We start from the raw sequence: 22906 nt of genomic DNA on the forward strand, positions 1-22906 counted from the left end.
CGTCACGTTCCAAGAGTAAACGGGCCATACGTGCCAGATAACTTGTGTCGCCCCCCGTCTCTATTCATGGTAGGTCTGTTCCGTGAACAAGGTTGAAGGAGTCAGCCGAAAATTTTGAGTAAGTCTCAATTCATTCCAGTGTTGGAGAGAAAGCCTAGTCTTTATGTCATAATGACTTGTACCAACACAGATGAACTTTCATGCTATATGCAATAAGGCTGCTTTAAAAAGGCTTGTTATTTCTTACTTTTCATGAGCAGAAGAAGGGAAGATGAAGCTGGTCGTTCTTGTGCTTTTGGGCGTGGTCCTCGTTGCCATGGCAATGGATGAAGAACAGAAGCGGTGGCGCTGGGGACAGGACGGTACGGTATACTGATGACAATCTTCAATCTGTAGCATGCACTTTATATATATGTTCATATAAATCATGACATTATCCGACTTTTATAACCCATTACAATCTTACCCTTTGTCCCTTCGTGTAAGCTGAAAAGTCTGTTTTAGCTCAATCAGTTAGCTATAGAGTGCTCGCTTTGTAACCGGGAGGTCGCGAGTTCAATCCCCGGCCGGGTCATACCAAAGACACTAAAAACGATACATACTGCTTTTTCTGCTTAACATTCAGCATCTATGAGAAAGAGAATAGGAAGGTCAAACACACTGTAGTGCTTGCACAACTGTGTGACCCAAGGGCTACAGAAATGGAAATGGACGCCACCCCTATGCTCTGCACAGAGTGGAACGGGACCTTTTTCTCATTATTATTTAGTGACTTGAAACTGATGCATGGCTACCCCCTGTGCTTTTCTTCGTGTGTCAGTGTTAAAACGATTTTATCCGTTCAGGTACATGTACTGTGCTTCTCGAATAGACATAATGTGTTGAGCGAAATAACTGTTTTCATTAATATTTCTAAGGTCTAAAACCACCCCCTTGACACGATATTTCTGTGTTTTACAGCGTCCATGATTTCTCGGATGTCGTCCCCCCAGTACTACTGGTTTAGGAACAGGAGAGGGGTAAGCTGGCTTTAGTGTACTTCTCTCTTACTCTTCGTAAGCCAGTGTTTTTGTCATCCTGTCCTCTAAACTTGGATGTTGTCCAAGTCCTGTGCAGCTGCTGATTCAGTCGACTAGTCCTTTGATTTATGTCAAGTTGTTTCCAAATTCAGCGAGTCAACGCTTTCTGGAATAAATGATGCTTAACCCTCCTCCCCCAGTCATCCAGGCCATTCGTCATATGATTTTCGTTTACGCTCTGTTTGAATGCCAGGATTTCTGTATATAAGTAAGGACGGCGCCACAGCAAGTCATTTTTATGGATGACATCAGCGCGCGCATTGATTTTCGCCTGATTTGGAAAAAAAAAGGAATTTTGTTGCCCACTGACAGTGACCAACATGCCGAAAATGGGCAAAGATGTCTGTTGTCAACCGGAACGTGGATGGCTGATAAATTTGAACGGGAAGACAAGACAGGGGTCTGATTGATTGTTTTGTCTTTTGCTTTGATGCAGTGATGTATTTCATTCCTTTATATGTTATATGAATCAAAACCACTTGTACAATGATTGAAAACTTTCATTTTTTAAAGTTGTTTCAGTCGACAAATGGATGTTGTAATAGTTGGCAGTAAACGTAGCACAACATGGGTATCATTTCTTGTTTAACAAGGTTTATGATGTAAAAATTTGAAAATGTAAGATATAATCTTGTTTTTTTTTCGCCCAAGTACTAGTAGTTTTTTTCGCCCTGTCGCATTAGATTTGGAGTTTGCAGAGGACGTAATCCATAAAATTTATTTTCTGTGGCCTAATTGGTTATTTTGATGAACAAACTGCATGGATTTGGTGGAATTGGATCAGGATAAAGAAGTCGATTACGTGAAACCAATTTGTGCAGTCATTCAGAACTGTTTTATGGTCTCTTACGTAATTGACTTCCGGTGGAACGGCTATAAAACACGTGTAAACTACAATTCTCAGAAAATGTGAGTCAGAATCACACTGAGGCCACACCAATTTAATTGGTTGGATCTCGGATTTTTTTTCAGAAAAAATATGAAGTGACAGGAAATAAAAATGAATAAAAATAAATACAGGTCTAGGCAACCTATTATAGCCCCAAATACTACAATAGGAGCCATGGAGTCAACACAAGAGGCTGGGTTAATATTTAAACAATGAATTTTGAACTTTTAATCAAACCACTGTATTGATCAGATGGAAAAACTGCAACAACGTAAGGAAGACAAGGACTTTTCTCAACTGTTGGGAGCAAAATATGAATTTTTTATTGATTCAGAACCAGAATTTTTTTTTATTTTTCTTTGCAAATCAGAAAAAAAAATGAAGAGGCGAATCCGATAACCAACAAATTGAATTGGTGTGGCCTGAAGACTGTTCGTGCACAACTACCGGGATGAGTCACACTTAGTGGGCGGCAAACTGCCACAGGTTCCCCCGCGCTCCAATACTCTCATTTCCGCTCTCAAATCAAACTGTGCTAATAATGTTCCAGAAGTTTACAACCTACAGTACGCCATTCCGGTTATCGGTTTTACACCCACAAACATTACACAGAACTACTGTTCTCAATATGTTTCACTAACGCGATACAAATGTACTGACATGCCTTCCAGCTGGGTAATGTGTGTTATCACACATCTCCATACATGCCATCTGCCCTGTACTTAGACTTGTGTACATTGACGGATGGTCCGTCTTGTATCTGCACGTTGCAGGCCGCAATTGTCCTCAATGCGGTGGATTTTGTAAAGCCGCCCGAAGCAAGTTCAATGTTGAGAGCGCTGCGATAGACCTGCGTTACACTAACACAGCTTGACACACGGTGATCAGTATCAGTTTAAACCGGTACGCCCTGCCAGAGGGTTTTCGAATGGAAACTACAAACTTTCCCATCCAATATACCATCAGACTTGCACACACCATTTGTGAAACTATTCCTTATCATCTACATTCAGCTTCGTGAGAAGTTTGTTGTTGAGTACTAATGGTAGGTACTAATGGTATACTTAATGTAGACCTTTCTCAACCCACCCTATACCACAATAACAGGTTTAATGTTAAGTAGTAATGGTATATACCTGAGGTACTTGAGAAAAGTTGAGGAGAACCCACCATAAATACTGGTGCCAACGGCAGAGATCATTACTCCCACACACGCAGACATCTATAAGTCATCTATTGTGAAAGGCTCAAGATGAATGCTGCCATCACCCGTCCATTTTACTACGGCCATTCTGGAGCTTGAATTGAATAGCCCTCTTGGCTCAAGAGTACGGTGTTGCCATTCATTGGCACGGCTCACAAGGACAGGCACAAAATCGTCTTGATATCAAAGACCGGTCCTACGCGATCCAAGAAGGATCGCCACGACAAGCTTCGAATTCGTTGATGTGTGGTATCGATTTTTGCCTTCTTACAGCTACTTTGTTGAGTACCAATAGTACAGTATGTGTAAGTGGCATCACAACTCACGCCATCATTTACTGAGGCGGAAAGAACCAATATTGCGACAAGTCAGTCCAATCAGACATACTGTGGAACATTTAACCCGATCCCCTCTGAATACACAACGTAGGCCCGTTCAGGTGAGAAAAAGTCACAGTTCTCACGTACCATTCTTCTTAAGTTAACCCACCAACATGGCGGACACTAGAGTCACGTGACTGTAAACGCCTTATTGGGTACCCCTTATTGGATGTCTGCTTGTGTGCCCTTGCAGGGGGACGTGTGTGTGAGCAGCTGGGAGAAGTGTGAGTTCTGCCAGTGTTCCTGCTGCAGCAAGAAGTGTCTCCGCACGTGGACGTAAGTATGCAAAAATGGGATGGGTGGACATAGGGAATCATTAATTAAGAAAAGGCTACAAAAGTTCGTCAAAACATTTCCTTGGAGTCAATGGCGGCGTTGCCAAATACCTTAAAGGTGATACGATAGAGGTAACCATATGCAGTATTTGTGAGAATTGTAAACAGACACACAAACACACACTGACGCACATGTACACACACAGAAAAAAACAGACACACGCATACCAACGCTCATACAGAGATATGGACGCACACACACACAAGCGCACATACATACAGAGAGAGAGGAGAGAGAGACAGAGAGAAAAAGACAGAGAGAGACAGGGAGAGACAGAGAGAGGGGGAGAGGGGGAGAGAGGGAGAGAGGGAGAGAGGGAGAGAGAGAGAGAAAGAGAGAGAGAGAAAGAAAGAAAGAAACAGAAAGAAAGAGATAAAAAGAGAGGGAGACTGGACTAATGACATGGAATAACCCATGATGCATTGTTTCCCCAGGCCCATGCAGCGCGGGATTGACGTCACTGGTTGGTGTGTCCCGGATGACTGGGAGTGTGACGTCACCGAAAACTCCCTTCTCGCCAAATGCGTCACGACCCTGTGAAGTCACGTGATCGCACGTCTGTAGGCGTTCTACGCATGCGTCCCGAACTTTCATGTCATATCTCATGAAAGATACAAACAAAATGAAGCCTAGTTTCATTCGACCCTCACATGAAGCACCATAGCTAATAGTACGTAGACTTCCCTCAGATAATGTTCCTGAAATTCATTACACGATCAACGACGTAAGTTGTAAATGTACCGTCAGGCACATGCTGTACCATAGAAGTCCGCTAGGAGGCGAGAGCAACGTTTTACAGAATGAAATTTAGACTATCCTTGTAGAAACAGACCCCCTCTCCAAAACAATAATTTAACGTTTATGTATTTGCACGCATATAGTTGTAAATGTACCGACAGACACTTGCTGCACCATAGAAGTCCGCTAGGAGGCAACAGCAACGTTTTACAGATTGGCATTTAGACTACCCTGAAACAGACCCCGCTCCTCAAACAATAAAAAGAAAATGCATGGAAATTCAACGTTTACGTCGTACCATGATTAAACTTCGGTACACTGAATCTATATTTGCATGTTCATGACCACGGGGCTAAATGCATACATCAGAGTATGACGTTACATGTATATCATACTAAGTAACATAATACATAGGCCTAGGATAGAAGGATAAAAGCATATAAACAATTAGAAAATAAGAAGGCTTATTTGTTCACACTATAACGTTCTCATGATTGATTGTGTTCTTTTATTCCTACACAAGAAGGCTGATATGTGTTAGGTGATAAATATCATCGGGCAATAAAAACTCTTCTCCAGACATGGCTATGGTGTCAGTGATTTTTGGCGACGTCTCAGGGAGGAGCCCAATGGTACAGTATTGTGTGCAGTTTGCAAGAATTCTAGGAATGGTACAGACATTTTGTCCACAGGAATGGAATGTCCACAGGCATGTCTCTGACCCACATCTATGCCCACACCCTTGGGAAGACCTCTCTGCATTGGGAAGACCTTTCTGTGACACTGGGGCCCGTTCACTATACACTCAGGAGAGGAGTGCACTGTATCTGTCTAGACCTAACAGGTACCAAGTCTTCCAAATCATGAAATGATGGCAGTGCCATGCAAACAATAACCCTAACAGCAACCACCGTCGCCATGGCAATGTATGTTTCCATTGCCAGTCTTGTTACATGTAGAAACTCTTATAATATTATCTCCATTCAAGTGCATGAATATATTTATTTCTGCTTTCAATGGAGGCCCTGCAAATACAAATACACAAACTATATGATGATATGTACATAGCAAAACATATTTATTTTTAGTACGTCAGTTATTAAAATCGTATCCAAACTCATTGTCCTTATCCGTGCCAGGTCAGGGGTCACACAATTCTCTTACATAGTGTTTTAAATATTTCTCTTTTTTTTTCTTTTCACATCTTGATCAAAGTTTCTTATGGGGGCTATCGGCCTGTCCTCCGCGGAGTGGTGAGACTGACGTCATTCATCATACAGTGCGATGTTACAGAACACGGCGTCTCCGCGGACAACACACCTCGGACTTTCCTCAGATCCCTGTTGGCATATAGAAAATGTCAAAGTTATCAACCAAGAATTCAGGTATTCAAAAACTCATATTTTGCCACCAAGCACAGTTGGGGCATCATCACTAGAAAGCTTTAAACAACTCCTGTGCAAAGATAGGGTGTAACGGGCCGTTCGATGAAATATAGTTAGCTGTCGCCGCGTATAGGATGTGAAAATTACGATAGTTTTTTATATGCGAGAAAGCAAAGAAAGGAAAGACGGCAACATAATATTTGAACTGCAGCGCACCTTGTAATTCTCTTGCTTGTCGCCAGGCGGCCGCTGCGGGCCCTCGCTGTGAGAGAAGATGGACTCCTGCATCACCAGTGTCTTCAGGGCGAGACGGGAAGCCTCGAAGCGCCCTTTCACGGCTAGTAAAGCAAACAAAGCATGACAATCTGTTATCTGGCTCTGTGCAGCATTCAACAGAGCTGACAAACAGGTTTACTGCGTGGACAATACAGCAGCATACCCCTTACGTACTACCAAACCAGGTAATCATTATGTAAAAGAATGCCCAAGGGTACCTAATTATTTTCTTTCTTTGGAGGCAGTGGGTACACGTGATAACATCTGCAAATGCACACTTTTAAAGATTCATAGATGGGCGCCACGTCAGCAGAACGTACTGCGCCTGTGCGGACCCAGATTTTGCATGATTTTCGTTGAATTTTTGGTCAACGTTGCACCAGAAAAGTTTTGCCTGTTGCAGACGATATCTTTTCCGACACAACATTTGGAAACTACAGACGGGATGTGTACCTTATATACGCGAATACGACCTTATATAAGACGTTCTGTCGAAGTGCCATGCACAATACATTATGGGTTTCGTGCAGGTGCAGTACGTTCTGCTGATTTGTCAAAAGATGGAAGTTTGCATGTACCTTCAAAAGGGACGTTCCCTGTGTCCTTGGCAGACGACAGAGACAGGAGGAAGGCAGACGTCATCAGGACCAGGAGGGCTTTCATCGTAGCATCAGTAGCCAATAAACAGCTTTGTTCTGTAGATGAAAGAAAACGACGTTTCAGTTCATGTCGTAAAAAAACAGATGTATGTAACGTGAAGAAATATTGTGCAGCGCACTATCGAAATACAAGTTTCGTCTTCAGCTGTAGTATTGACAAGTGCAGCAAAGGAGGTCCCGTAAATTTCAGCCAATAAAAAAGATTTAAAAAAAAACACCATGATTTTCTTTTCACACGTCCACTGTAAAATCTTTGTAATACTTTCTGGATAGAGTCGACACCTTTTTGTGATGCCATGACAGGACACTTGTCTTGACACCGCCTGGGGGCGTGGCAGCGTACTTTTAAAAATCCCTCAAACTGTGAAAACTGATGTAAAACTCGTACCCAGTTCTGTACTCAGAAGTTCCATGTTGTTATTCATGTCGTAAAACACATATGTATGTCAATACATGTACAATGTGAAGAAGTATTGGGCAGCGCAGTATCGACATAAAAGTTTTGTGTTCATCTGTAGCATTGACAAGTGAAGCAAAGGAGGTCCCGTAAATTTCAGCCAATAAAAAGATTTAAAAAAAACCACCATGATTTTCTTTCCACGCGTCCCCTATAAAATCTTTGTAATACTTTATGGATAGAGTCGACACCTTTTCTGTGTTTCTTACGACAGGACACTTGTCTTGACACCGCCTGGGGGCGTGGCACCATACTTTAGAAAAATTCTCTCAAATTGTGAAAACTTCTGTAAAACTCAGTTCTGTACCTTACTCAGAAGTTCCCTGTTGTACCTAGTAACATTCAAAATCTGACTGAACCAACATAAAAACAATATTCTTAGTCGTTGCAACTTGCTTCTCATAATCACTATGTAAATCATGTAATGACCCAGTTTAAAGTGCCGCTGACGAAGCTTTAGCAAACAGCAGTAGTCCCTTTAAACCTTCCTTTGAAATGCATATAAGTTACTACACAGATAAACAACGCAACGTTTCATCAAATATTATCATATGTACGTTAAGCAACCTGCCCTTGAAAAGTATATAAAAGTTTGCACTAGCAGTTGTGATTTCTGAAAATATTCTCTCAAAATGTGAAATCTGCATCTGTAGACTGATATATACTTGTAAAAATAGCATGGTATATGTATAGCATTCAAGTAGGTGCATATATATCTACAAACGACATCCATACATACCTACAAATGTAGTACAATGTCTTTATATCGAGTTGTGAGCAGCAGAACTCGGAGCGCAGTGCAGGTGCGGCGATGTCAGCAGTTGCTGTGATTTTCTGACAGTTTCTGGGAAGGGATCACCAACAGTGGACAAACAACAAACGATGGACACGTGTTGGCACCTCTGCACCAATGACAACGCAGCTTTGTTAATTAGGCCACACCGCCTTAATTTTATGGATGACATCTTCTGAAGACCCCCAAACTAGTGCGCGCTGGCGAATAAAAAACATTCCGGCCAAATATAAAAATGCAACTAAACCACAGGAAGGCAAAACTAGTACTGTGAATTTGCGACAGTACATAGCTATATAGCGACGTATATACGACAAGCCGGCACATGCTGGCTTTTTGCGGAATTTGTAAATCGGCACTGTACGTATGTACTGAGTTCTTGAGTCGTGAACCTTCGGTAGCCTGGGTGGCGCCATCTTCCAGAGTTACCACCGGCTCCGTATTGTTGCTAACTACCATGGATTACCCAGGCCTAGATTCAGGCCAGAGCCTCGGAGGACGTGCTTTTTTGTGGTGAGGACATGCGAAAATCAATGCGCGCGTGGATGTCATCCATAGAATTAAGTCGGTGTGGCCTTACTGATCTCTGGCCACTTGCAACTGGTGTCTGCAAAGCGCCTCCAGATATGTCCTTTTGTCCTGAACACTCAATCCTATAATCTGAGTGTTTATGCGTTTGAATGATTGCTTTTGTCTTGACGAAACTATGAACAGAGCACTAAAAGTGCGTGTTTGAATTCACCGCTTCTTTTAGCTGATGGAATTATCATTACAATATTATAGAATAGAAGCATATTATAGAAGACATTAGTAATCAATGCGAGACAGTGCTACGATATATAGTTTTCTACTTGTTTGGGCATCAGAATCCCTGACATACTTTACACAGTTGTCTTACAACATTCTCAGTGCACGAAAATGACGTGTATGTCCCCAGGGCTCAGTGTGTAGTGACCCATGTCAAGACACTGTAGTCTGCACTGCTAATTACATGGTTCACAATATCACCTGGATTTACTATAGGTAACGTTGAGAACATATTCTTGTTGAGGATTGAAACGATCAGTATCAATATCAGTTGAATAGGCCATAGTTATCGTCCAGAATTCTTTTAACCTTACCCAATTTCCCCATTTCCAAAGGGCGAACTTTTGAGGGTCGCTTTTGTAGAATCCCCTCACAGCGGTCAGGGGTGGTACTGCAGCATATGCTGTCATACATGTATCGTATTTCATAATATGTTCGATTCGCTGTATTGTCACAACACAAACGCTAGCACACCGGTGCACACTCTTGTGGACTATGTGCAAATCATTTCGTACATACTATACTATAACATTCACTAACACATTCACATATATGTTGACAGCTACAGGAGTCTAAATCCTCCCTATTATAAAATTGCAACATAATGTAACCCAACACCAGTTACTATGGTGAGAGACAGTCATGGTTCAGGCAGAGATCACTGTTTGGAGAAGAAGAAGAAGAGGAAACGTAGCAAAAACAATATGTTTTCCTTCGGTAAACATAATTTGGTTCAAATTAATGAGATACACGTACACCCTATAACCTTACACGGCCTTACAATGGGAAGCCACGTGTACTCATATGCAAACCTGACACGCTATTGACGTTGTTATCTAGAAATAACATTGATATTCTCGGAAAGAATCGACCGGCAGCAGCTTTTGACATCATGACTGTATATTCTGTAGGAGCACTTTAATACAGCGCATTGATTGTTCCTGGAACATGTTATGTGTAGCCTAGCCTGGTATCCAGCCTTATCGTGGCTCGGGCGGGTTTTCCTCGGGGCTGCAGGAGCTCTTCCCCGCCTGCTTCAGTTAGGTTTCCCGGTAGGTATTTTACGATGGGAGATTGAATCAACTCCCCCTGGCATGCCATCTCTTTATCATTAGCGTAACACTCCTGCCTGGCGGCTTGTTGTACTGGGCGGGGGGAACTATTAGAGCCCCGAAGATAGCCTGCCCCAACCACGATAAGACTGCATACTAGGCTAGTAGGAGCCAAGAGATTGGAGTTTCTATTTCTGGGACGTACTATTTACCATCCATTGCATAAGGTTGAGGCTGGTTTACCGGCCTGGGGTGGCCTTACACGGCCTTTATACCTTACATCTGTAACCGCGCGTGTTCAAAGTACACTGAAACTCATATAATCCCCGTTCCATACATGGTAACACTTTTATATCGATATGGACACAAAACAAATATATGCCTGGCGGCCGGAGAACACACGTACAACAATATTTCCGTTCTATGGTACTTCAAAATGAAACTAAAAGCAAAAATAACGATGTTGTTTTCACACGGTATTTTATCCACAAAAGCCCCACATTATTGTTCTCCCTCTTTCTGTTTCGTTCTTTCTTCGGCTCTTTCCTGGGAATTTTCTCTCATTCTTTTTATCTCCTATTTTGTTTCTTTCTCCCTCCCTCTCTTGAGCTCCCTGTGTCTAGTCTTGTAACAAACCATTTTGCTTTTCAATTTGACTATTTTGTATAGACTTCCATGTCGATAATTTGTGGTTCGTCCCCTCTTGTATGCTTTAGCCTCAGGCAATGTAATCTGCTTTATTCAGGTGTTACTTAATAGGTGCAGTGTACACCTCCTTCTGCAAACATGCGTATCTTTTTTTTGGAATTCGGGAAGTTGGAAAATACTGACCAACGAAAGAGCTGCAAACATACATAAATGGCTTTTATTGGGAAATAATAAATTTGAATGTAAAAGGCAGACGTGTCTCTAATATTAAAGCTAATCGGTAATCTCCGTATCATTTGTCTGTTGTTCTGAGTATAATCCAGGTTAAGGCCACAGCAAGTAAACTTTATGGATGACATCCTCCGTATACTCCAAATCTAATGCGATAGGGCGACAAAAAACAAGGCGGGCCAAAAAAAAGATTCTTACATTTTCAAATCTTGACATTATAAACCTTGTTAAACAAGAAAAGTTACCTGTACTGTGCTAAGTTTACTGCCAACTATTACAACATCCATTTCTCACTGAAACAACTTTGTACAATAAGTTTTCAATCATTGTACAAATTGTTTTGATTCAGTGGTATCATCACATATACACAGCCAGCATCACATATAAAAGAAATGAAAAACTGCATCAAAGTAAAAGATAAAACATTAAATCAGAGCCTTGTCTTGTCTCCTCTCTTCATATTCATCTGCCATCCACCTTCCGGCATGGCAACAGACACCTTTGCCCATTTTCGGCATGTTGACCACTGTCAGAGGGCAACGAAATTTCTTTTTTTTTTCCCAAAAATCAGGTGAAAATTAATGCGTGCACTTATGTCAACCATAAAATTTACCTGCTGTGGCCTAATCTCCGTATTATTTGTCTGTTGTTCTGTGACTTAAGCGTGCGTGTCTGAGTAATTGCGACAAGGGGAAGTCCCATACAGGGGAAGTCCCCAGAAGTTGTTTTTGAAGATTTCGGCATCGCCAGTTTCTCAGAAGGATTTCCGTTACTGAGAATCTAGGTGAGCCAAATCTCTTAGACAAAAGTCACGATATTCTGGCCAGAGATTTCTCCTGTCCTGAACAAGTGGTCGAGCAAGGGAATGTTATATAATGTCAAATTGGTCGACGTCTCGATATAAATGCTCTAAATTGAAAAACACTGCGGCAACTAGTAGTACTATGCTTAAATATGTATTAATGTGTACGTAAATTGATCCTTTGGTATGTTTCAGCGAGATGAAACATCTAGTGAAAATACGCTATAGGAAACATGTCTAACAAGGCATAGTGCATATCTAGTTTCCCCTTAATTGTCGTTTCATAAGAATGTATAGTATAAGTACTTAAGTATACCTGAGGTCAAGGGTTCTAGTCCCAGTTCACCCGATACTACAGCCTACTCAAATCCATTCTCCCATAGCTAGTTCGATGTGGCACAGGGATGCGATTAGTCTCAATCAGACCCCAATAGGTTGCTAGAAAACAGTAGAAATTGGTCAAACATAGACTGAGAAATGTGTCAAAGGAGTTGTGAGCCTGCCCAGAGAGTACAATTTGCAACCCACACTTTAAAGCAACCCATTCGGGGCTCTATCTGATACAGACTAGGAATGGATATGGCACACTACGGTAATATACGGGATAATTGTATACATTTCTCTTCGACGTCATACAAACGGAACCCTTTTTACATCTCCCCTTATCAGCGTGAATAAACATTTTAAGGGAAAGGTAAGGGTGCAGGTTTATGTTAAGCCTGGCCACACGCCTAGGTAAACACGGACTTTGAGATCTAAATATTGGCCGCAGGTGTGTGGGATGAACGTGATACCATGTCTGTAGTGTTTCCTGAAGTATTACCCAGGCAACGGCCACAACACCGCAACGAACCGCGGGGAAAACCTGGCTTCGTCTGGTTTCATTTTTCCTTTCCTCGTGAAACAGAGACTTTGTTGTTCCACCAGTTAATCGGGTTAGAGTTCATCTTCCAATCAGCTCACGGTGTCGTTCAGGAGAAACTGACGTAATTGGTAGGCGGTGCCCTATACCATATAAGGTACTGCATGCCCTTTTACCTGCACCAAAGAAAGACCGGCTTTACTTTTCTTCCTGGAATTCTGCAGTGGCGAGATGGGTTTACCTGGAAACGCGTACCATATGTGGCAGGCTCAAACAATTGGAAGGGCAAGGAGGTTAGGTGGGTTAAAGTTGATCGTCAGTAGTAATAACTTGTACACAGTTCTGGGAACAGGATACAGCGATCTTAAATTTTCGTTCGCGTGCAAGGCGCCGTCAGAACTTCAACCGCAGAGGGGACCGCAAAAGCAGCGAGAGATCTTTCAAACGTCTGTCTACTATAGTCGTCCCGCGTCTCAATTGAAAGGCTGTCAAAAGCGACCGACCGAAACCTTCGGAGACGACCCGGTTTCGCCGTCGTTAAATAACGAGCAGAGTTTATGGGACTGTCAAGTCAAGTCGTCTGACAACCCTGTGCGTGTCGGGCCTGATGCGTGGGCTGGTCCGTAGAACCCCTGCCATATTTCTTCTCGACTCTTCTACTAAGCTGGCACAGGAGCCAAACTCTGAGGCGGGTTGCTTACATTCCCCGGTGCAGCGGTAAGCGTTATGAAATGCGTGTGGCTCTAGTGGCTCACCGGCTCTCAAGGGGACCCACTGATGACCTTCAACTTGTTTCCTGTGCCAAGACTCTGAAGTGGCCAACTTTTCCTGCCTTCCTGACCCACATTTGTGAGTGTGTCACTTCAAGGACTTGTTAAAACGTTGTGCGGTGACGTTAAGGAGGAGTAGGGATACCCTAACATGACCGCCGGGACTCCCTCGCCCACTCGCTCGGTGGAGACCGACGCCAGCACCGAGCTAGATTTACAGCGGATCGGTAAGACCGTGCAAACTTTACACGCGAGCTGCTGGTACTGGGAAGCATTGTCGGGGAAGCAGGCGAAGACTATCCTCCGTTCTCAGGAGGTAGGGACGTTTTTAATACGAGACAGTGAGAACTGTGCCTTTCTGTTCAGCCTGAGTGTGAAGACTACCCGAGGGACAACTAGCGTCCGGGTTCAGTACAAGAACGGGCATTTCAAGTTGGACTCGGACGTCAACTCGGATACGCCGGAATTTGACTGTGTCCTGAGACTCATAGACTACTACAGGAGGGACTCTTTACGCGGAGGGGAGAAACATTACTGGCTGGAGCCGTCGGGGAGAAGAGAAGTCGTGGTGAAGCTGCTCAAACCATTGAGACACTCCGTGCCAAGTTTGCAGCACCGCTGCCGAACACTGATAAACCTCTACACGTCTAAGGACGACATAGGGCAGCTTCCCTTACCTCCAGCGCTCAAACAATTTCTCAGGGACTATCCGTACAGTTACTGAACAGTTAACGCAGAGGAAAAGGACTGAAGGCTTCCAAGATGTTGCACGAAGGCAAAAGTGAAAGTTGTAAATTTCCTTCCTTTGGGTGTGTGTTTACTTTACACAGTGGCACGGGTATCGTTCAAAGTACAATGGCGACGTTGTTATTGCTGGACACGCTCCAGCGAGTTTTCGGAAGATTTCCTCTTTGCTGATGAATTTGTAAGGAAAGTACGTGAATGTATACGTACGTATATACGTATGTGGGGAGATTATGTAAAAGCTTATACGTCAACCGTCTTGCTATCGACATGATTGCCTTTTAAGTCTTCTCGAAATCGTACTTACGCAATTGAACGTGCGCAGTGAAATGTCAGTAATATGAATGTACCGTATGATATGTAAACGTAATATATGAAACCTTTTCTTGATACATGGATTCTTCTCTAGTTCTTTCGCCAAATATCCTTGTCAATAATCTTTGTTTAATAACAAAATCCTTGATAGAGAGTATGCTTACACAACGAATGTAATTTGACCCGTCACTTGTTTGCTGACTTAATGTGTCCCCACCCCCTTTCATTTTCGTTACCGTCACGCGCCCTTTGACTATGACAAGCTTAATTAAGCTTAAAGGACAAGCCCAACTGTTAAAATTTCGTAACTTCCTCAGGGCATCTAAATCTTTTCTATGATCTATACCGACACAATTTATTTTTCTTGCCATATCAGGGCTCGAAATACTGGGTGCATATGCACTTTAATGCAGGTAAAATTGGAGCTGTGCAGGTATTTCTGATGTCTACCACCTGCACCTAACCTGCACTGGTCCATGTACTGGGTATATGCAGGTTAGTGCAGGTAAAATTGGAGCTGTGCAGGTATTTCTGATGTCTACCACCTGCACCTGACCTGCACTGGTCCATGTTCTCGGCTTATATACAAATGAGAGTGTACGTGGATTTTTATTTTCTGCATTCACTGTTACAACCTTTAAAGTGTTAAAGAAACAATGGCAATGGTTTCTGAACAGTTTTAGTATGATCCATACTTCTCAAAGTCTAAGTGGTTCAGGTAAAATTTGTCTGGTGCAGGTAATTTTCAATGTTACCTGTACCGGTGCAGGTACGTAGGAAAAAGGATTTTGAGCCCTGCATATATAATTTCCAACTGCCGCCCTGCGAAACTGGAACAGTTCCGTGGCTCCTATTCCACGGTAGAGGGGGTCATGTAATTGACACAGAAATGTACCTGCGGTTTCACCGTCGACTTAATGTGGTAACGCTGTAACGCCCACAGTTACAAATGTACCAGCAGTGCCCCACAAACTATGCGTGTACACGCTATAGCTGTCTTTCTTTAACCTCCAAGCAAATCTTTTGGTGGCTACGAGACAGTATGAAATCGACAAGGCATTATGGCAATATACTACCGTTTGGCCTGCGAAAAAGGGGTATATCGGTACAAAAAGAAAAGCCCAATTAAAACGCCTTACACATGTCATAGCAAGCCTAAAGTCTAAACCTCTGCTTGGCCGAACTCCTCCTACAGTTTGAGTATCTATAAAAAAGAAGAAATGCTTAATCTATTTTGAATGTCACATTTTCTTTGCCATAGTGTCACATAACAAACGACAAGGCCGCAAGTTTTTTTCTAGGTCGAAGGTCAGCGTCCCTTATTGTGTGGTGGCGTGAAGTTTCGCTGGACTATCTTGGACTCAATGAAACAGGAACTCGAATCTCTATATAACAGTCTTCAGGTTAAAGAAACAGCTTGATTAAAGAGTGTTTTGTCAATCCCATCAATTTTCTACCAGTGTATTGACTTTTAAGCGGGTTGAAAATTGAAACTTCCTCTTTTGCGGTTTGCTCAAATAAACACACGCCCACTACAAGCACTTAAGCAAAATTTACCTCTCTTAAGAGAGGTAGTTTTGCTTGAGGATTTGAGTGAGTGTGTGTAGTTCTTATGGGTACGTATTCATTTCAGTTAAGTAGTCAGGAAGCATTTCTAGATTTCTGTACATGTCAGCTAATTGGTGTGTAGGCGTAGAAACTGAAGAGATTCAATGGCTCTGGTGACACACATGTCAAAGCCACACGTCGAGTTGCTGCCACAGTGACGTCAAACCACTTGTTTTCAATGATCAACCGGCCTCCGATTTCTTCCCAACCTATTTGAGGCCTCCCGGAAAAGAAACTAGCCTCCACCAGGTCCTCCTACGGGAGTAGCGAATCGTAGAATTCGGCAAAAAAGGAAGAATAATTCGCCAGGAGAGTTACTAGTAGTCCTCGGGAAGCTTGATTTCCCCAGATTTCCACCTAAGAACTGCGCGGGCGAATAAACTCTACAAGCTTCCACGGCTAGTTATTCTCCCTATCTGGCCAAATTCTACTATTTTTGAACCCCTGGAGACTAAAATTAGCCCGTAACAGGCAGTATTCTTGCAGCGACACTTGTACAATACAACACAATACGGACAGGTGAAACTAGTAACGTTAACTTGTGAAACTGAACAGGTGAGTGAGCCTTCAGTCACGTGACTTGCTACCCCATGGTGCAACGCGGCCGACCCAGGACACTGCAAAACTCAGAAGGGGGATTTCCAAAGTAAAGATATCAGAGTTCCCGGTTTTCTTGTCTTCTGAAAGTGCGTGTACTGTTCTAGAGGCCGTGGAACGACTGATTTACTCTGTTAGAGGCGAAGAAAGCTGTCTTCTACAAGGACTGGGGCCACAACACCTGCCAACCGGAGACGCAAGAAGTGGGTATAGTTTACTTCCGGGTTTCGAACCCATGTACTGTGTAAAACTTCCAATGTCCTGTAATAGTATGTTCTCAGGGCTTCTGGTGGTTTTGACATGTGTCAAACTCATTCCCCTGGTGCTGAACTAATTGACACAGACATCAACGGTCGTGACCTGTAAAGTGGATGCAATCAGAACTCAAAATGTCAGAGTGTGTCGTAATTTTCACGTCCAGTCCACAGAGAGGGGCGAAAGGCAGATTAATCATATTGGGGGACAGTATATATGATATAGTACCTCTTCTCTGGCTTTGTCAGTGTTTAGTTGCACTGTAGAGACTGGGGACACTGTAGGAGACCTGAGGTAAATTTCTATCTTCAGTTATCTTTTGGAAACACTAGTAACGTTAGATAGTGAAGAAATAATTCTATTGAAAGTTCTATGATGTCACCATGGCTCGTAACGGTGACTCATACTACTACATTTTGTACCTAGGGGTTTCCCAAAGCCATGTTTGAGTTTGAGTTTTATTCAGATCCACAATTAGCCTCATAAGAGGCTATTCTTCCTGTGGTCTACACAGCCATGCTGGAAAATATCTCATGCAATTCTGTGTACTAAAGAATTGGTTTTTTTTTGCACAGAGAAATCACGAAATCATTGTTTACTTCAACTTTTTCTCAAAATACTTTGTGTAGATTGAACTTCTATAGGAGCTTCTTGCTCTCCAAAGATCAGTGAGAAGAGACAGGACTCCAGGGCACCTGAAGACCTGATGGTTGATCTACAGCTGTAAAAACCACCAGGCTACTGGGGAGGTCTGTGTGCATTACTGGGGGCATGATGGCAAGTGTAAGTTCAGGTGAGGACCTAACATGTAATTCTCATTATCAGGGGGGTAATCAATGTCAGTAGTTGACAGTAGTTGACAGTGGTTGAACAGTGTCTTCTGAAGCTGACAGTAGCATTTCAGCAATTGCCAGTTGCATGTCAGTACTGCCAAGACAGTAACCGTCAGTAAAGGTTCAGTCAGAGTAATTCATAGGAAGCATCAGTACTTGTCTGTTGCATTACAATTGTAACAGTTTTTTTTGTTAAGCTGCTTTACTGAATTGTGTCTGGAATGAGACTGTCAACGACTGATCAGTTACTGACAGTCACATATCAGTATTGGTGGTTTGGCAGGCATAAGTTCAGGTGAGAGCCTAACACCTGAACTTGATTATCTTTGGTATACATCATTAAGTTCTTGTCAAGCCATGTTCCCAACAAACCCCAGGCTGTACAGTAAGAGAAAACATCCCCCATGTTTTCCCACAGAAGTAGCGATGTTGTCAGATGTGTGCCTGACACGTCTGGCTGATGAGCTGGGTTCAGAGAGCCGTAGTCTGGGGATCTACCTGGGTCTCCCCAAGGTGAAGGTGGACCTGTGTTTCAACAATAACCCATACAACATGGAGGCAGCCATTGTGGACATGCTGACAAAATGGCGTAACAGAACGACAGACAGGGGTGCTGAGGCACAGGTGAGCGATATGAACCTTTATATCATACCTGGGCTGTGATAACCTTTAATAATGGTCATAGTGTGTCATAAAAGTCGCAAATTCACAATCCCAGCTTTGTATTCCTGTGGTTTAGCAGTATTTTTTTCTGGCTGGAATTTTTTTCTGGAATTTGCCTGCGTGCACTAGTTTGGGGTTCTTCAGAGGATGTCATCTATAAAATTAAGTCAGTGTGGTCTTATGAGCTTTCATGCTTATATCTAGCAGGTTATTCACTACTGTGCCTCACTCTTGAGGATATAGGCTTTTCATATGACACCATTGGCACCATACTGAAAAGCCAGTGTAATATATTATGCTCGAAACAAACATTTGTCCTTTCTTACATGCAGGTTGGCCAGCTGGTCCAGGCTCTGAGAGACATTGGTCGTGTGGACCTGGCTGAGAAAGTCATGGATGGAGACTTCTTGGGTAATATTGCTAATTCCATGTCCTTCTGTTTGATTGGTTTTGCCGGCATTCCAGTAGTGACATGCAGCTAAAGGAGGGCCTGCGTGGGGGGTCCCGACGTACAATTCTCTACGTTTTACCATAAATTCCAGGTAGCTACAACGCATAACATGGAATGAAAACGGCGAATTATGCTCTACGCAAAATGCGCCAATTATGCTCTTCATTAAATTAGAGCAGTCCGTCTATGCTCTACGTAGAGTTAAAACGGCCAGTTATGTTCTACGGAAAAGGGCATGTGGGCCCCCCTAAAGCTGCCCAACTAGCCAAAGGCTAGAGTACATTGTAACTTTGTAACTGACAGGTTTCTGTAATTGCATAAACTGACATGCAGTTATATTTCTCTAGTCTCAATGATAAGTATGGTGTGCTCTCTGTATGGTATGCTCTATAACAACATTGTGGCTCTCTTGTAGGTGTGAGAGAAAGCAAAATCATCTTCTCTTGGCTTTGTATCGATTAACTTTCTACTCCCTAGGGAGCATTTTAGCATCAACTTTGTATTGGTTATGGGTTATGAAGGTTATAGAACCATGCAGTCTATTATACATTGTGTATACTACATGAATGCTGATTATAGTTATCTTTCAACTGTCTGTAGTTCGTGGAGGTGGTGGTACACCTGTCCAGGAGACTATGAATATGGACTTTGAGGAAAGTGAGAACATTTCATATCCAGTCCAGGCAGAAACAGGTGAGTGATTTGTACACTTGTTGTAAAATTGACCCTGGACCCTTATGTTTGAATATGTGGTAATGTTGCCCTGTTTGCCCTAGATGCTGCTCCACCTGAAGGGTCCAGAAACACTCCCTACCATGGCATCCATGTCCAGGAGACAACCCCTGCAGCAGGCAACAGTCTGAGAGCACCTCTGCCGGTACGTACAGGCACAGCAGTGCCCCCTTGCAAAGCGTAAATGTACAGCAATTTCCAGTCAGGTAGAATACACAGACTTACAAATGTAACATCTCTGGTCTCCATACAGTGTTTCATGGTTTCTTTTTTTTACTATGTAGATTGTACTGTTTTCCGATTGCTACAGTACAGTAACTGCATTTATTGCATAGAAAGCAAGAAATTTTGAAATACTTTTCAAGGGCATTGTAAATTGTTTCTCTCTTTTTATAAATTTTTCCTCCAGACCTACCCTTTGGGACGGATGGTCGGCAGAGCTTTGATCATCAACAACATTGACTTTCCCGCAAAGCGCCATGAGAACCGTAGGGGCATGGAGAAGGACAGTAATGACCTTGAGCAGGTTCTAAAGATGCTTGGGTTCAAGGTCACCACAAAACTGAACCTTAACTCTAGAGTGAGTAAAGCTTCTTGTCATTTCTATTACTAACCCTACTAGTGTAAAACACAATTTTATGCAGTAAATTAATTCAAAGGACTACCTATGAAAAGCAGCCAAAATTGGTACCGTACCTGTACAAACTAGTGTAATGGGTGCTTGGATGTCATATCTTTCGTGAGGATATGAATAGGGGGATCTGAGATGCCTGACGTGCTAGCCAGGCCAGGTAGACAAGCAAGGTAGCCAGAAACCGTAAACCCGCCAGAATTCTATATACATTGTACATCAAGAGTCAAGGTAGGTCAATGTAGGCCAGGTAGACAGCAAGGTAGCCAGTCCTGGCAGGCACCCAGGTTTTTTCGTAAACCCGCCAGAATTCCATATACATGTACATCAAGAGTCAAATAAGGCACAGATAACTCATAATTTACGACTCTACCATTCTTTTCCAGGAGATGAAGAAGGCCATCCGTAAGTTTGTGGAGACAAAAGACCACAGCCACTCCACGTGTCTACTGGTGTCCGTCATGACACACGGCTCTGGTCCAGACGCCATGGGCACGGACTGGCAGGGTGTAGGGTTACAACAAGACATATTCAGCCCTATCATCAGGTCTAACATCTCCTGTCCCAAGATCTTCATCATGCAGATGTGTAGGGGAGGTATGGAGGCTTACGTATAAGTGATGTTGTAACTTTTAAAATCAAATGTTTTACACCACAACCACAAGTATAGTTAAAAGCAATCTTAGCAGAAAAAAGCAGAGAAAACATGGTGAAAAGATGAAGCTGGAATGAAAAAATCAAAGTACATCATTGAATTTCATTGAAATCTCCAAGCAGAACTTTTGATGGCCAAAACCTGCATCCAAGTGGCCAGTCAGTATCCAACAGGCTACCTAAGATCTGCTTGGAGATTAAATCATTAATATCAGTTACAGATTTGTAGTCTCTGTTCTCTACTCTTACCTCAGGTGAGCTGGACTTTGGTCAGTGGAGGACAGATGCATCCCGACCCAGTGATGACCCAGAAGATGAAGACAGTGACTTGTCTCTGTCTGATGGTGAGATGGACGATGATGATGATGATGTAAGTTCTCCTTTCTAGTTTGACTAACTTCCTCCTTCCTGTCTAACCTCAGAGTAAGCCATACAAATTAAGTTCTAAAGGGCTAATTCTGCGGAAATTAAAAGAAATATCAATATTATTTTTAAGGACAATATTGCCAAATATGAATCATAATATGTTATACGGGATATACAATTGATGATGATACAATGTAACTTAGCAGACCCTAGCTATCTGATTGGTCACAGGATAGTAAAATTACAACTGCATTGTTGCCAAGAGGTAACTTACATGTACACATGGTGCTGTTTTTGCTTTAGTTACCAAGAGAGAGAATTATAGAGCTTTTAATAATTGAGGAAAATAAAACTGATACTGTAACATTAGTACATGTGCAATGCTTGTGGGGGAAAATTTGGGACTGGCAAAAACTGGCCATCTTAGACCGTTGGTCGTTTTATGGATGTGGCTGCTGGACCAAGTTCGACTGTATTTTGATGCATAAGTATACTCTTTCTTGTGTATTCCAGCTGCAGGTAGACTGGGTAGAAGTGGAGCATAGCCTCCAGCCTACAGACTCTGACTCCATCATCTTGTTTGCCTGTGCTGAGGGCAGGAAGGCACTCAGGCACAGTCTGGAGGGGTAAGGCAACTATCTCTGGGCATCTTAGTTTCTTATCAAGAAAAACCAAGCAACCAGATAGGGGTGAAATCTTAGAATTGAATATCACTTACCCATAGTTTGTATTGAAGGAAAACTGGATGTCCACACTTCTTTCTATTGCCATCTGCACTGTATAGCTTAATGCGTGCAAACATGAATTTGTAGTAACCTGTGCTTAGCCCAGTAGGGTGGTAAAAATGTACAATAACGGTCTTCACTCACTCGTGGTACTTAGAAAACCTGTATACAATGTGCATAATGGTATTGTCACAACCAGTGGCAAATCAGCTTTTTTATTAGACTTGGACAATTGCTAGTGACTCAACCTTTGATCCAATTTCTACAGTACAGTTTAACAAAGTAAAACTTGCATGAGGACACTAAATATATTTTCAGTGTCACTAACGTGTCAGATTATGGAGCTAGAAAAGGTCGATCAGCTTGAAATATTTTGGTGCCTTGCAGGCCGGGTCCACACATGAAATGGCTAAGGTCTGCAGTTTTTTTCTAGCATCGGTCGGGAAACAGGAAACACAACTTTTTTTCCTAGGCCTTATACATTTTCTCTCCTGCAGGTCAGTTCTGATTCAGAGCGTGGTGAATGTGTTTCACGAACACGGCCAGCAGGAGGACATAGAGACTCTCTTCACACGCGTGCGACACGCGGTAGCCAACACCGACGCCAGGATAGACGTGGACGGATCGCTGCGCGTAGTGAAGCAGGCTGCCGAGACACGAGTGTTCCTTCGGAAAAAACTCTTCCTTCAATGTCAGCATTGACTGCTGCAACCAAAACACTAGGGGATAGTGCTGTGTACTGGTTGGCTGGACTGGATCCGGGCTTGTAAAAAATTAGGTTAAAGTAAAAAAAAAAAAACAACCTAAAAGTCAGGAACCGATTCCGGAATTACAAAAAAAATCCATGTCACATACCCCTTTTTCTTTCCAAACCACCTAAAACCTTCCATGGATTGCAAAATCTGTGCTGCAAAATGAAGAAAACATTGCCATTGGGCATCGTCAAATGTCAGCCTCCATGTTA

General features: G+C 42.7%; 3 protein-coding genes across 3 annotated transcripts; all 3 read left to right on the forward strand.

Moving 5' to 3' along the window:
- The first annotated feature begins 260 nt into the window (after positions 1 to 260).
- LOC109486187 lies at positions 261 to 5354 on the forward strand. Its single transcript, XM_019789903.1, has 4 exons — positions 261 to 362; positions 961 to 1019; positions 3746 to 3828; positions 4323 to 5354. The coding sequence occupies exons 1-4, from the start codon at positions 272 to 274 to the stop codon at positions 4426 to 4428; spliced, it is 339 nt and encodes a 112-aa protein (XP_019645462.1). The 5' UTR covers positions 261 to 271; the 3' UTR covers positions 4429 to 5354.
- Positions 5355 to 12800: 7446 nt separating this feature from the next.
- LOC109486174 (cytokine-inducible SH2-containing protein-like) lies at positions 12801 to 14502 on the forward strand. Its single transcript, XM_019789884.1, has one exon. The coding sequence runs from the start codon at positions 13520 to 13522 to the stop codon at positions 14090 to 14092; it is 573 nt and encodes a 190-aa protein (XP_019645443.1). The 5' UTR covers positions 12801 to 13519; the 3' UTR covers positions 14093 to 14502.
- Positions 14503 to 16635: 2133 nt separating this feature from the next.
- LOC109486134 (caspase-7-like) lies at positions 16636 to 22769 on the forward strand. The gene is made up of 11 exons (XM_019789837.1): positions 16636 to 16835; positions 17517 to 17680; positions 18139 to 18344; positions 18716 to 18794; positions 19435 to 19527; positions 19611 to 19711; positions 19976 to 20146; positions 20584 to 20794; positions 21106 to 21221; positions 21731 to 21843; positions 22440 to 22769. The coding sequence occupies exons 2-11, from the start codon at positions 17659 to 17661 to the stop codon at positions 22642 to 22644; spliced, it is 1317 nt and encodes a 438-aa protein (XP_019645396.1). The 5' UTR covers positions 16636 to 16835; positions 17517 to 17658; the 3' UTR covers positions 22645 to 22769.
- Positions 22770 to 22906: the final 137 nt, after the last annotated feature.

The sequence above is a fragment of the Branchiostoma belcheri genome, unplaced genomic scaffold (genome assembly GCF_001625305.1).
Source record: "Branchiostoma belcheri isolate BF01 breed outbred unplaced genomic scaffold, Haploidv18h27 scaffold8, whole genome shotgun sequence".
Taxonomy (NCBI): Eukaryota; Metazoa; Chordata; class Leptocardii; order Amphioxiformes; family Branchiostomatidae; genus Branchiostoma; species Branchiostoma belcheri.

Coding starts and splice junctions, on each gene's coding strand:
- LOC109486187 (XM_019789903.1), top strand. CDS start 272: ATGAAGCTGGTCGTTCTTGTGCTTTTGGGCGTGGTCCTCGTTGCCATG. Junction 363..960: donor GTGGCGCTGGGGACAGGACG/GTACGGTATACT, acceptor TGTGTTTTACAG/CGTCCATGATTTCTCGGATG. Junction 1,020..3,745: donor GGTTTAGGAACAGGAGAGGG/GTAAGCTGGCTT, acceptor GTGCCCTTGCAG/GGGGACGTGTGTGTGAGCAG.
- LOC109486174 (XM_019789884.1), top strand. CDS start 13,520: ATGACCGCCGGGACTCCCTCGCCCACTCGCTCGGTGGAGACCGACGCC.
- LOC109486134 (XM_019789837.1), top strand. CDS start 17,659: ATGATGGCAAGTGTAAGTTCAG. Junction 18,345..18,715: donor ACAGGGGTGCTGAGGCACAG/GTGAGCGATATG, acceptor TCTTACATGCAG/GTTGGCCAGCTGGTCCAGGC. Junction 19,528..19,610: donor TCCAGTCCAGGCAGAAACAG/GTGAGTGATTTG, acceptor TGTTTGCCCTAG/ATGCTGCTCCACCTGAAGGG.